Genomic DNA, 14,864 nt, shown 5'->3' on the forward strand with positions numbered 1-14,864 from the left:
ACTAAGATAAGTCAAAAACAAATAGACTGAACTATGACCACACAACCAAACAAGAAAAAGACAAAGAAATGCTTAGAGATGCAGAGACTCATGTTTGCACACTTAGGACGCACATAAAACCCGAGACTGTAAGCCATAACATAGACACCAAGGCAGGAAACAAATAAATGATTAAGCCACTCTGACTAACATGAGACACAGATCCAACTGTCATTCCATAGGTTTTGTGTTGGCTTGGGACCAACCCTTAAAGGTGGTAGCTTTTTCCAGTGAGACTCCTTTAGAGAAAGCAAATGTTTCATTTACAATTGGCTATCAATTGGAGAGAGCTTCTGGGTTAGGAAGGGGCACATGTGTCCACTTCTCCCAGCTCTAGGACCCCATCTGGTGTAGACCTGTGCAGGCCCTATACATGCTGACCCCATCTCTGTGCCTTCATGTATGTGTTCATGTTTATTTAGAGGGCCTGTTTCCCTTGATGTCTTACTAAGGTGTATCACTGTGGGCGTGGCCTTTAAGACCCTCATCATAGCTGCCTGGAAGCTACACACCTCAGGAGGCTCACAATTGTGTGTAACTCTGACCTCAGGTGATCTGATTTCAACTTCTGACCTCTGTTGACACTTTCACACGTATGGTAGACATACATACATACACACGAACACACAAAGAAAAATATTTAAAGAAGTAGAAGAAATTGAATCCCTAGTTAACAAACTACTTCTAATAGATTCCAATAATTTTATAATCCCATTCTACCAAATCTTCAAAGAATAAATAATTGCCTTATTAAAAAATAGGTAGGTAGATAGGCAGGTAAATAGATGGGTAAGGACAAGTAGATATATAGGTGGGTAGAGATAGGTTGGTACATAGGTGGGTAGATAGGTGGGTAGAGATAAGTGGGTAGATAGGTGGGTAGATTCTAAAGCTCTTTCTTGATGTCACCAAGTCAGCTTCAGTCAAATAACAAAAGAATAGTACTTATTATAAGTCCTAAAATAGAGTTTTCTTGTTTAAGTTCATGACTCAACATGAAGAAATGCATTTGTATAATTTGCTTCACTGTCTAAAGAAGAAAATACTTGAAATTTCTCCTTAAATCATATGCCTAAATTTAATTGAATTCAAAATTTTAAAACTTTATTAAGGAAAATTGCAAGCATAAGTAAATACAGTTTAATAGAGTCTAATTGTGTTAGACAGTTGTCAGTATTCGAGGTTTGTTGTTGCTGTTGTTTTCCCAGGTAGACATCAAACCAAGCTCCCGGTGCCAGTATCAGGTAAACTCTGTAAGCCTAAGACTTCTCCAGTCCTGGAGTTCTCTTCCTTCGAATACTCATTTCTTTCACCACTTCTAGTTTCTGACTTCCCATATTTCACCACAGCTCCGCTGGCATAATATAAATACACCAAACATTTTAGCACATAGCAGTTGAGCAAACTCATGATCATTAGTTGAGAATTTTTGATAAGTTGCTAGCAATTTTCAAAGAAATAATCTATACATTTATGTACACTTCTTTTTAGAAGGTCTGCATGATTTAAGATGTCACAATTGACAAACCGTATGTACAAATTCTGGGAAACTATACAAGAAGTGCTAATAACACAGGAAGATTAAGTAGGTCATGATTATAAAGCAAAAACTCCAGGCATAACTGACACTAAACACTGAGAAAAAAGTGAGAGAATTTAAAAGTTAGAATGCAAATCTTGAGCCATGACTTTAATCCCAACCCTTGAGAGGCAGAGGCAGACAGAACTCTATGAGTTCGAGGCCATCCTGGTCTACAAAGAGCGTTCTTGGAGGGCCAGGGCTACACGGAGAGATCCTGTCTCCAAAAAGCCACTGCCAATAACAATAATAAATAAAAAAAGAAAAGAAAAGAAAAGAAATCTAACCTTATGGAGGGACAAGTAAGTGTAATCACCAGGCAGTGTTGAAAATAGAGCAAGATAAACTGGGCAGTGGTGGTGCACGCCTTTAATCCCAGCACTTGAGAGGCAGAGGCAGGAGGATTTCTGAGTTCAAGGCCAGCCTGGTCTACAAAGTGAGTTCCAGGACAGCCAGGGCTACACAGAGAAACCCTGTCTCAAAAAGAAAGAAAGAAAGAAAGAAAGAAAGAAAGAAAGAAAGAAAGAAAGAAAGAAAGAAAGAAAGAAAGAAAGAAAGAAAGAAAGAAAGAAAGAAAGAAAGAAAGAAAGAAAGAAAGGAAGGAAGGAAGGAAGGAAGGAAGGAAGGAAGGAAGGAAGGAAGGAAGGAAGGAAGAAAGAAAGAAAGAGAGAAAAAGAAAATAGAGCAAGAATCTGCAGCATCGTGTTGCTGCTTTATACAGTGCAGTAAGCTCAGAGAGAGCCTCAGCACCCTGGTTTTTTTTTTCTTTTACTGGATATTTTATGTATTTACATTTCAAATGTTATCCCCTTTCCCAGTTTCCCCTCCAGGAATCCCCTATCCCATCCTCCCTCCCCCTGCTTCATCCTGGTTATTTTTGTCAACTTGATGTAAAGCTAGACATATCCAGGAAGAGAGATTATTAGTAGAGAAAATGTCTATTAGGTTGTCTGGTAAGCAAGCCTGGAGGGCCTTTTCTGGCCTCTTCATGCACCAGGCACACCGGTGATGCACGGACATACATGCTGTATATGCTGGCATAGACACATAAATATGCTATATATGTGTATATCTGTATATGTACATATATTTTATACACACACACACACACACACACACATCTCATGGGACTTTATCGGACCCACCAGCAGTATCAGTAAGACACAGATGCTGCTAAATAAGTTTAAAGCTTATAGCTTTTTCTGGGGCAGCCTCCAGCTACCATGTAGACTTAACTGCACTATCTCGCCCACGGCCTGCCGAGTGGCTAGCTGCACACCTTTCTCTGCTCCAGGTGATGTCTCGTCCTCTCCATGCCCACCCTCTACTTCCCGCTCTAGTTATGGATGTCGGTAACTATAACCAATCAGCAGCAGGACAACCTCCAATCCATCTCTAGATTGTCCTTAGGCGGGTAAGGAAGGACAAATATTTGAAAAATAGAAAACCTGTATTTCCTATGGGCCATAGAAATGATAATACCAAATTCTGCCAGTACTCAGCTGTCTGCTGGTATAGAATCAATAATTGAAAATACAGAGACACCCCTCAATACAATGTGAAAAGGGTCATCTGAAATATATGTAAAATATAGTTTATATTTATATTTATATGAGTATATTATAAAGAAGTCAAAGGTAAAAGTATTTCTACTTTCTGGTATTTTTTATATTTCTTTTTTTTGTATTTTGATAATTTAATTTCTTTTTTTTTGGATTTGGTTTTTTCGAGACAGGGTTTCTCTGTGTAGTCCTGGCTGTCCTGGAACTCACTCTGTAGACCAGGCTGGCCTCAAACTCAGAAATTCGCCTGCCTCTGCCTCCCAAGTGCTGGGATTACAGGCGTGCGCCACCACCGCCCACTTTCATTTAATTTCTTAAACTACTTTTTTCCTAGTTCTGTCCATTCAACTGAAAATTGTATTTTCATTTTTATTTACAGCTACAAAGTATTATGTATATACAGTGCATTTTTTGATATTTTCTTTATTTCCATTTCTAATGTTTTTCCCTTTCCATGTCTTCCCTTTGGAAACCCCCTATACCATTTTCCCCTCCCCCTGCCTCTGTGAGGGTGATTCCCCACCCACCCACTCCTGACCTCCCACCTTTGCATTTCCCTACACTGGAGCATCAAATACCCTCAGGCCCAAGGGCCTCTCCTCCCGCTGATGCCCAACAAGGCCGTCCTCTGCCACATATGTGGCTGAAGCCATGGATCCCTACATGTGTACTCTTTGCTTGGTGGTTCAGTCCCCAGGAGCTCTGGGGGTTTGGCCTGTTGACACTGTTGATAGGGATGCAAACCCCCTCAGCTCCTCCATCGGGGACCTCCGAGCTCAGTCCAATGGTTGGCTGCAAGCATCCTCCTCTGTATTTGTCAGGCTCTGGCACAACCTCTCAAGAGAGAGCCATATCAGACTTCCATCAGCAAGCCTTTCTTAGCATCCATAATATCATACAGGTTTGGTGGCAATATATGGGATGGATCCCCAGTTGGGGCAGTCTCTGGAAGGTCTTTCCTTCTCTCCGTATTTCCTCACGTGAGTATTTCATTCACACTTCTAAGAAGCACTGAAGCATCCACATTTTGGTCTTCCCTTTTCTTAAGCTTCATATGGTCTCTGAATAGAATCTTAAGTATTTCGAACTTTTGGGCTGATATCCACTTATCAGTGAATTCATATAGTGTTTGTTCCTTTATGACTGAGTTACCTCACTCGGTAACATTCTCAAGTTCCATCCATTTCCCTGTGAAATTCATAACGTCGTTGTTTTTAATACTTGAGTAGTATTCCATGTGTAAATGTACCACATTTTCTATATCCATTCCTCTCTCGAGGGACATCTGGGTTGTTTCCAGTTCTGACTTTTATAAATATGGCTGCGATGAACATAGTGGAGCATGTGTCCTTGTTATATGTTTGAGCATCATCTGGGTATATGCCCAGGAGTGGAATAGCTGGGTCCTCGGGTAATGCTATATCCAATTTTCTGAGAAACCACCAAACTGATTTCCAGAGTGGTTTTACCAGCTTGCAATCCCACCAGCAATGGAGGAGTGTTCCTCTTTTTCCACATCCCTTCCAGCATCTGCTGTCCCCTGAGTTTTTTATCTTAGCCTCTCTGACTGGTGTGAGGTGGAATCTCAGGATTGTTTTGATTTGCATTTCCCTGATAACTAAGGATGTTGAACATTTCTTTAGGTGTTTCTCAGCCATCCAGTATTCCTCAGTTGAGAATTCTTTGTTTAGCTCTGTACCACATTTTTTAATAGGGTTATTTGGTTCTCTGGAGTCTAACTCTTTGAGTTCCTTGTATATATTGGATATTAGCCCTCTATCAGATATAGGATTGATAAAGATCTTTTCACAATCTGTTGGTTGCCTTTTTGTCCTATTGACAGTGTCCTTTGCCTTACAGAAGCTTTGCAGTCTTATGAGGTCCCATTTGTGAATTCTTGATCTTAAAGCCATTGGTGTTCTGTTCAGGAAATTTTCCTCTGTGCCCATGTGTTCAACATTCTATGCCACTTCATCTTCTATTAAATTCAGTGTATCTGGTTTTATGTAGAGATCCTTAATCCACGTGGACTTGAGCTTTGTACAGAGAGATAAGAATGGATCAATTTTCATTCTTCTACAGGCTGACCTCCAGTTGAACCAGCACCATTTGTTGAAAATGCTACCTTTTTTCACTGGATGGTTTTAGCTCCTTTGTCAAAGATTGAGTGACCATAGGTGTGTGGGTTCATTTCCGGGTCTTCAGTTCTATTCCATTGATCTACCTGCCTGTCACTGTACCATTACCATGCAGGTTTTATCACTATTGCTCTGTAATACAGCTTGAGGTCCAGAATGCTGATTCTCCCAGAAGTTCTTTTATTGTTCAAAATAGATTTTGCTATCCTGGGCTTTTTGTTATTCCAAATGAATTTGAGAATTGCTTTTTCTAACTTTATGAAGAATTGAGTTGGAAATTTTACTGGGATTGCATTGAATCTGTAGATTGCTTTTGGCCATTCAATTGTAGATGGCCATTTTTACAATATTAATCCTGTCAATCCACAAGCATGGGAAATCTTTCCATCTTCTGAGGTCTTCTTCGATTTTTTTTCTTCAGAGATGTGAAGTTCTTTTCATACAGATCTTTCACTTGTTTGGTTAGAATCACACTAAGATACTTTAAATTGTTTGTGGCTATTGTGAAGGGTTTCATTTCCCTAATTTCTTTCTCAGCTGCTATCTTTTCAGTATAGGGAGGCTACTGATTTGTTTGAGTTAATTTTGTATCTGGCCACTTTGCTGAAGTTGTTTATCAGCTGTAGGAGTTCTCTGGTGGAGTTTTTGGAGTCACTTAAGTATAGTACAAAATCATCAGCAATTAGTGATATTTTAACTTCTTCCTTTCCAATTTGTATTCCTTTGACCTCCTTTTGTTGACTAATTGCTCTAGCTAGAACTTAAAGTACTATATTGAATAGATAGGGAGAAAGTGGGCAGCCTTGTCTAGTCCCTGATTTTAGTGGGATTGCTTCAAGTTTCTTTCTATTTAGTTTGATGTGGCTACTAGTTTGCTATATATTGCTTTTACTATGTTTAGGTATGGGCCTTGAATTCCTGATCTCTCCAATACTTTTAACATTAAGTGGTGTTGAAGTTTGTCAAATGCTTTTTCAGCATAAGAAAATGGCCATGTTGTTTTTTCTTTGAGTTTATGTAGTGGATTACATTGATGGATTTCTGTATATTGAACCATCACTGCATCCTTGGGATGAAGCCTACTTGATCGTGGTGAATGATCATTTTGATGTGTTCTTGGATTCGGCTTGTGAAAATTTTATTGAGTATTTTTGCATCAGTGTTCCTAAAGGAAATTGGTCTGAAGTTTTCTTTCTTTGTTGGGTCTTTGTAAGATAACTAGCTTCATAGAATGAATTGGATAGTGTTCCTTCTGTTTCTATTGTGTGGAATAGTTTGAAGAGTATTAGTATTAGGTCTTCCTTGAATTTCTGACAGAATTCTGCACTAAACCCATCTAGTCCTGGGATTTTTTTGGTTGGGAGACTTTTGATCACTGCTTCTATTTTTTTAGGGGTTATGGAATTGTTTAGATGGTTTATCTGATCCTGATTTAACGTTAGTGTTTAGAGGAAATTGTACATTTCATCCAGATTTTTCCAGTTTTGTTGAATATAGGCTTTTGTAGTAGGATCTGATGTTCTTTTAATTTCCTCAGTTTCTGATGTTATAGCTCCCTTTTCATTTGTGATTTTGTTAATTTGGATACTGTCTCTGTGCCCTCTGGTTAGTCTGGGTAAGTTTATCTATCTTGTTGATTTTCTTAAAGAACCAGCTCCTGGTTTTGTTGATTCTTTGTATAGTTCTTTTTTTCTACTTGGTTGATTTCAGCCCTGAGCTTGATTATTTGCTGCCTTCTACTCTTTTGGGGTGTATTTGCTTCTTCTTCTTTTTTTTTTTTTTTTTTCTAGAGCTTTTGGGTGTGCTGTTAAGCTGCTAGTGCATATATGCTCTCTCCAGTTTCTTTTTGGAGGCACTTGGAGCTATGAGTTTTCCTCTTAGCCCTGCTTTCATTGTCTCCCATACGTTTGGGTATGTTGTACCTTCATTTTCATTAAATTCTAAAAAGTCTTTAATATCTTTATTTCTTCCTTGATGAAGTTATCATTGAGTAGAGCGTTGTTTAGCTTCCACATGTATGTGGGCTTTCTGTCATATTTGTTGCTATTGAAGACCAGCCTTAATCTGTAGTGATCTGATAGGCATGAGATTGTTTCAATCTGTTAAGGTCTGCTTTGTGACTGATTATATGGTCAGTTTTGGAGAAGGTACCATGAGGTGCTGAGAAGAAGGTATATTCTTTTGTTTTAGAATGAAGTGTTCTATAGATATCTGTTAAATCCATTTGGTCCATATGTTCTGTTAGTTTCGCTGTGTCTCTGTTTAGTTTGTGTTTCCATGATCTGTCCATTCCTGAGAGTGTGGCGTTGAAGTCTCCCACTATTATTTTGTGAGGTGCAATGTGTGCTTTGAGCTTTAGTAAAGTTTATTTTATAAATGTGGGTGCCCTTGCATTTGGAACATAGATGTTCAGAACTGAGAGTTCTTCTTGGTAGATTTTTCCTTTGATGAGCATCATTCATTATCTTTTTTGAGGACTATAGGTTGAAAGTCAATTTCATTAGATATTAGAATGACTACTCTAGCTTGTTTCTTGGGACCATTTGCTGGGAAAATTGTTTTCCGGCCCTTTAGTCTGAGGTAGTGTTTGTCTTTGACACTGAGGTACATTTCCTGTATGCAGCAAAATGCTGGGTCCTGTTTACATACCCAGTATGTTATTCTATGTCTTTTTACTAGGGAACTGAGTTTATTAGTGTTAAGAGATATTAAGGAATACTGTTTGTTGCTTTCTGTTGTTTTTGATGTTATTTTTAGGTTTGTGTGGTTATCTTCTTTTGGGTTTGTTGAAAGAAGATTACTTTTTTGCTTTTTCTAGGATGTAGTTTCTCTCCTTGTATTGGCATTTTCCATCTACTATCCTTTGAAGGGCTGGATTTAGGGAGGATATCATGTAAATTTAGTTTTGTCATGTAATATCTTGGTTTCTCCATCTATGATAATTGAGACTTTTGCTGGGTATAGTAGTCTGGACTGGCATTTGTGTTCTCTTAGGGTATGTATGACATCTACCCAGAATCTTCTGGCTTTCATAGTCTCTGGTGAGAAGTTTGGTGTAATTCTGATAGGTCTGCCTTTATATGTTACTTGACCTTTTCCCCTTACTGCTTTTAATATTTTGTCTTTGTTTAGTACATTTGGTGTTTTGATTATTATGTGATGGGAGGAATTTCTTTTATGGTCCAATCTATTTGGAGTTCTGTAGGCTTCTTGTGTGTTTATGTGCATCTCTTTCTTTAGGTTATGGAAGTTTTCTTCTGTAATTTTGTTCAAGATTTTTACTGGCCCTTTAAGTTGGGAATCTTCACTATCTTCTACACCTATTATACTTGGGTTTAGTCTTCCCATTGTGAATTTCCTTGATGTTTTGGGTTAGGAGCTTTTTGCATTTCGCATTTTCTTTGTTCTGTCAATGCTTTCTATGGTATCTTCTGTACCTGAGATTCTCTCTTCTATCTCTTGTATTCTGTTGTTGATGCTTGCATCTATGACTCCTGATTTCTTTCCTAGGTTTTCTATCTCCAGAGGCATCTCCTTTTGTGATTTCTTTATTGTTTCTACTTCCAATTTTAGACCCTGGAAGGTTTTGTTCAGTTTCTTCACTTGTTTGTTTGCGTTTTCCTATATTTAAGGGATTTCTGTGTTTCCTCTTTAATGGCTTCTACCTGTTTACCTGTGATTTACTGTATTTCTTTAATGGAGTTATTTATGTCCTTCTTAAAGCCTCTATCATCATAATGAGATGTGATTTTAAATCAGAGCCTTGCTTTTCTGGTGTGTTGGAGTATCCAGGGCTTTGCTCTGGTGGGAGAACTGGGTTATGATGATGCCAAGTAGCCTTGGATTCTGTTGGTTATGTTCTTGCCCTTGCCTTTTGCCATCTGGTTTTTCTCTGGTGTTAGCTGGTCTTGCTGTCTCTGACTGTGGCTGATCCCTCCTGTAATCCTCTGTGTCAGCAGACCTGGGAAACCAGTTTTGTCAGGGAAGTATTTAGGTATGAAGAGCTGTGGTACAGGGTCAACTCTGAGGTACAGACAAAAACCAGAAGGATCCTGTCCCCAGCAGTTCCTTGGTTCCTGTGACTTTGGAGGAGTGGCTTTGGGAGAGTCCCACTTGGGCCAACAATTTGAAGAGAAATGGTGGTCTTATTTGTGCTCAAAGGTATGTCAGCACTCCCAGGAGACCAACTCTCTCCTGGAGGTATTTGTGTATATAGTGCTGTGGCACAGGATCAAACTGGAAGGCTCCTTCCCAGGACACTCCTTGATTCCTGTGACCTGAGGGTTCTGCAAGAGGGTCCCTCTGAGCTGCAGTGGTGTTTTTACCTGCACTTATAGGCTTGTCTGCACTCCTGGGAGTCTAGCTCTCTTCCAGAGCTATTTGGGTATGGAGCCCTGTGGCCATTTTCTATATTTCTTAATGATTAAAATGAGACAGATATTCATACCTTTGAAAGGATCGAGAGATGCAAATGGTGTAATCATGTGGGAAATAAGAGTCTTCTGAAGGACTTCTACAGTCATTAGTTCAGTATTATTAAATTCCTTAAACTCCAAAAACTAGTAAGAAAACACAGAGAGGCAATGGGTGGAGCACAAACACTGCAACACCAATGTTGTCTGAAATCATTCAAGAGTAAGTCTATAAAAGTGTGTGAGAGCTGTGGAACAAAAACTAAGATTATACAGTAAAGTGTTTTTTGTGAATTGGTATTTTATAAATTAGGTTGATCTTGTGTTGTGGATACTGAAGCATGAGGTCCTGGAAACTCCCAGGCATCTTTTTCTCTGCTATAATCATGAGTTGTACTCATCGTGAACCATGACGGTGTTCAGTGCTGACAACTTCTTGGCAGAAGCCCTGCCTTCTGCCCATGATCCTCTTTGATAATGATTTAATTTGAGTTTTATTGCTGTGGAGAGACACCATAACCAAGGCAACTCTTATAAAGAAGAATATTTCACTGGGGCTGGCTCACAGTTTCAGAGTTTTCATCCATTTTCATCGTGGCAGGAATCATGGCAGCTTGCAGGCAGACATGGTGCTGGTGGAGCTGAGATGTCTACATCTTGATGCACAGGCAGCAGAAGGAGACTGTATTCTGCACTGGGTATAGCTTTTGCACAGGAGACCTGAAAGCCCGCCTCCTCAGTGACATACTTCCTCCAACAAGGCTACACCTCCTAATAGTGTCACTCCCCATGGGCCAAGCATTCAAACACATGAGTCTATGGAGGGGGAATATTTATTCAAACCACCACATATAGGGTGCAGGTACACAATTGCCAGCTGGCCTGTACCAAGTGGCTCTTCTTCTATGGGGACCTACTGGGCTCTGGCCTTTTCATCTTCTTCCTCTTCCTCACAGCCTTCAGTAATCTGGAAAATCTGGCCTTTGCTTTTGTTTGATTGGTTTTGGTTTTTTGGATTTGGTTTTTTCAAGACAGGGCTTCTCTGTATAGCCTTGGCTGTCCCGGAACTCACTCTGTAGACCAGGCTTGCCTCAAACTCAGAAATTTGCCCGCCTCTGCCTCCCAGAGTGCTGGGATTACAGGCATGCGCCACCACCGCCCGGCTAAATCTGGTCTTTGTTAAAGGTGTCCACGTAAAGATTTTTCCCTAAGATTCTCTTCCCTTGCTGTTGGTGCTCATTGCATCTAACTTCGTCTACCAAGCCTGTGTCACCACCTACTCCATCTTCTCCACCGTTACTCTGAACTAAATCAACAAGATCTCCTCCACACTATACCAGAAAATAACTTCAGTCTTCACACTGGCTGAAATGACTCTGCCTTAAAAGTCAAACAAAAACCACCATTCTTGAACATTATGTGTAACAGTCCTTCCCCATTCTAGGAAGCAATTAAGGCTTTTTAAAAATGAGTAACAAACAGTTGACTAGAGTCCTTTTGCTTAGAGATCAGGGGTAGTGAAGGGAGCTCTTCATGTACTAGGCTTAGGTGGTGTTTGCACCTTGCCTGACTGACAGCAGTCAGTGCAACAGGCAGGCAGAATCAGCAGTAAGCAATACCCTCCAGTTTTATAGCACATGTGCCCCTCAAGATTCCTTAGCTGTTCGTCTTACAGTCCCCGGTCTTGGGGAGCTGGGACCCTTAGTTCCAAAAGCTTGACAGACGTCTTAAGCTTCCTAACTGCCACAGCCTGTAGTTTTCTTCTCTGGCTCTTTATAGCCTTTTATCCTTCAGTCTCCTCTCCTCTGTTCTCTCATCTTTCCCTCCCTCCTTTTCCTCTTCTTCTTCCTCATTCTTTTCTCCCTCTTCCTCCTCTCCTCTTCCGCCTCTTCTTTTCATTCTTCTTATTCATATACTGGTTGCTGCTTTACAATGTTTAACATCCTCCTGTTGCTATGGCTACTGCTATAGTTGCCATACTTTGGGCTTCCTCTTCAGTCTGCAGCTGCTTTTGCAGCTCTCTCCACACTGAAGCAGTCGGTTCTGTCAGCACTCCAGTTCTCTGGCTCATCCTGGGTTGAGCTCCACATGTGCTGCTCGTCAGGATGGTGTTCCTGTGTCTCTGCCTCATGAACCACTGCTCCACTGCTTCTGCCGCCCTGATGCCTTCCTTAGGTTACCAGCTCAGCCTCAGTCTCCCAAAAGTAGGCAAGAAGAGACCGGCTTTTTGTTGCCACAGGAGAAACAGCAGAGGAGGGTTTCCTCCGGATCACTTGATGAGCTGAACTGAAGGGTTAAATCACTGCTGAAGAGATAATATGCACCAGTCACATCTAATCTCTCATGCATGTGAAAGTCTGTTTTTTTCACTATCCCCTTTGCACCAGTCACAGTTGTCCCTTTGCTTGGCCACCAGCGACATGTTTCCCTCTGACCTGACTCAAAATGGATTCAGCTCCGGATAGAATTTGTTGGAGTATGTGGTTGCAAACAGTCCAGTACCAACTGTTCGAAACAGTTCTGGTTGGGGCTGGCCTGTAAGGAGAAGGAACAACAAATTGTGATTGCTTCCTAGGAGTTTCTTCAAGCAATGCCTTCAAAATTGCTGGCATTAGTCTCTGGGTGATTGAGCCGACTGACTGAGTCCTTGACTGAGACATCCAAGGCACAGTGGAGAGTCTACACTGTTGGAGAGTCAGAGTGTCTCACCCACCAACATTTTTTTTTGATTTACAGGAAACTAAATATAGAAAGAATTTTTAAAATAAGAACATATCAACATTGATTTTGACCATGTTCTCCACTGCTTTAGCCTATGCTGAAAACCTGCCAGGCATCCCAGAGAAAGGTGTATCTTCCTTGTTGTCTCCAAAAGTTGTATCAAACTCTTTTAGAACATGGCTATCTGGAGATGTTGGGCTCTAAACGTCTTTGGGAATTGTGCTGGTTTATCCTTATGCCTCAGTGTCCTGACGTGAAATAAACCACTGCTGGTCCGTGTCTCTGTTGCAATGCCATAGAAGAATTGAGATCGTGGTGTGTGGCGTTTTTATCCTGGGGACATTTGAGAATTTTTCTGTCTTGAAGCCATCTCTCAGTGGTCCACAGAACATCATAGAGAATTTAGCAAATAGCTCTGCCTTCTGACGAGGGAGGCTACACAGGCCGTGAGCCATGACTGGCTCAGTCCAGAGTAAGGCGTTACGGAGCAGCATCTGAGTCCTATAACTATGAAGGGTCAGGAAGCTGTTGGCTAGTTCTCGTTTGCTAGCCTAAAGCTTATATCTAAGCTATTAAGAGAAACCCATATGTCATTCTTCATAAATAAGGCTTAAGCGGGAGAAGCTCAGGAGTTCAGGGGCAGCCTGAGCAACATAGCAAGACCTTATTTATGAATGAATGAATGAATGAATGAATGAATGAATGAATCCAATCGCACATGGATTATATCACACTCAAAGGAATAAACAAATCTAGTACTTAATTCTAAAGTCCTACTTAAGGTGTGTGTATGTGTGTATGTGTCTGTCTGTCTGTCTGTGTGTTAGCTTTTAATTGGTGCCATCAAGAATTGAACGATAGTTATCAAAAGCAAAATTGAGTATAGCACATTTCTCCTCTCTTGTGCTGCTTGCATGCTCACCTGTCACTTGATCTTCTAATCTTCAACAACAACAGAACCCAGACTGAAGGTCATAGACCTGTTAGATAGCTTTGAGCTCCTGGACCGGTCTCTCCAAGGACTGGGCAGGCCCCAGGCTGGCTCTAGGTCTGGCTCCCAGGGAAATACTAAGCAAATGCTCCATAGTCAGCGGCATTCTTAGTGCTAGCCTGATGAGGAAAGGTAGGGCCTTTATCAAACACCACACACCTGCTGAAGATGCTGACAGGGTGTGTGGATCTGGCTTTGACCTGAACCACACTCCACCACCTCCTCTGAGAATTCTCGAGGGGGGGCCCGTTAGTGTGGCTGATCTTTTTGGCATAGACGGTATCCATCCATCTCTATGCTCAGACTCCTGGGTAGTGCGGTTGTACTGTCCCTTGTAACTGCGCCGCTGTGGTTCAGTGCAGAGAGCACCCGAAGGCTGGAAACGCTTCCGTGGTCCTAACTTAGCAGTGACCTCTTTACACTCATTCATCTCCCTTAGTAAACGTCCTCAGGGCAAGTCTGTTCTCTGTTTTACTCCTGGAACTTCACACCCTGTTCCCTTAGCTCTGCTAGATAAGGTATCATCAGAGTCAAAGCATATTTCACCAGTTTGCAAAAAAATGGTCTAGGTGTTATCACGCTGTGTCTTCTCTGTGAGCCGGACAGATGAAACCCTGGGTTTAAGACACAAGAGCACTAAAGTCTTGTGTTCTCTTTCTTTTGCAGCCTGTGGGATCCGAGCAGACAGAAATGCGGATGCGGCAGATGTGCGGGGAAAGTGAGACCCAGGACTCTGTCCCAAGCCAGCAGGGCACGGGTGGCCGGGGCTCCAATGCCTGCTGCTTTTGCTGGTGCTGCTGCTGCAGCTGTTCTTGGTAAAGTTGGGAGCTTTTGATTAAGGTGCTGATTGGGAGGGGCCTTGGAGTTCAGCCTGTTTATGACATATGCAAGTGGGGTTTGGCTGTGCTCCTTTGTAGCCTAGGCTGCCCTCAGAACTTTTGTGGAGGACATTGAACTCCTGATACAGACACCCCCACCCTGTCTTTATTCCCCACATACTAGGATTGCAAGCATGTGCCGTGTTTGGCCTGCAAATATGTTTTAAACAGCTACCGGGTGCCTGTGAAATACATCAATACATATATATGTAGCAAATGGCTACATCTAATTGTTGAGAAAGTTATCAACACTTCAGACAGGGCTAGCATAGATTAACAACTAGAGGACGTGTAAAACAGTTATGAGCATATGTTAACATCTGGGTAGAAACACTGTATGGATGGCTACAGAAGCCTTCATTTTATCTGACAGCTTTGTGGAGGATTTGGAAATTGAAGATATATCTTTAAAATGAGGGGTTTGAAGCCTGGATTTTTATCAGCTTTTGCTTTCATGTTGCTAATTTTGTTTTTTGATAAAAAATAAATGACATACTATGTCCTTAAAATAGAAACAGAAATTTTAAAAATATATTGTTCTATA

At 41.1% G+C, this 14,864-nt stretch overlaps 1 protein-coding gene across 3 annotated transcripts in view; it reads left to right on the forward strand.

Annotated features, from left to right (window-relative positions):
• The window catches only part of Rgs20 (regulator of G protein signaling 20), a 116,345-nt gene that overhangs the window by 88,298 nt on the left and 13,183 nt on the right, over nt 1-14,864 (forward strand). For all 3 annotated transcript variants that reach the window (XM_052175998.1, XM_052175999.1, XM_052176000.1), the window contains one exon: nt 14,109-14,257. In XM_052175998.1, coding sequence (XP_052031958.1) covers nt 14,109-14,257 — 149 coding nt within the window. The remainder of the gene's footprint in view (nt 1-14,108; nt 14,258-14,864) is intronic.

The sequence above is a fragment of the Apodemus sylvaticus genome, chromosome 3, assembly GCF_947179515.1.
Source record: "Apodemus sylvaticus chromosome 3, mApoSyl1.1, whole genome shotgun sequence".
Taxonomy (NCBI): Eukaryota; Metazoa; Chordata; class Mammalia; order Rodentia; family Muridae; genus Apodemus; species Apodemus sylvaticus.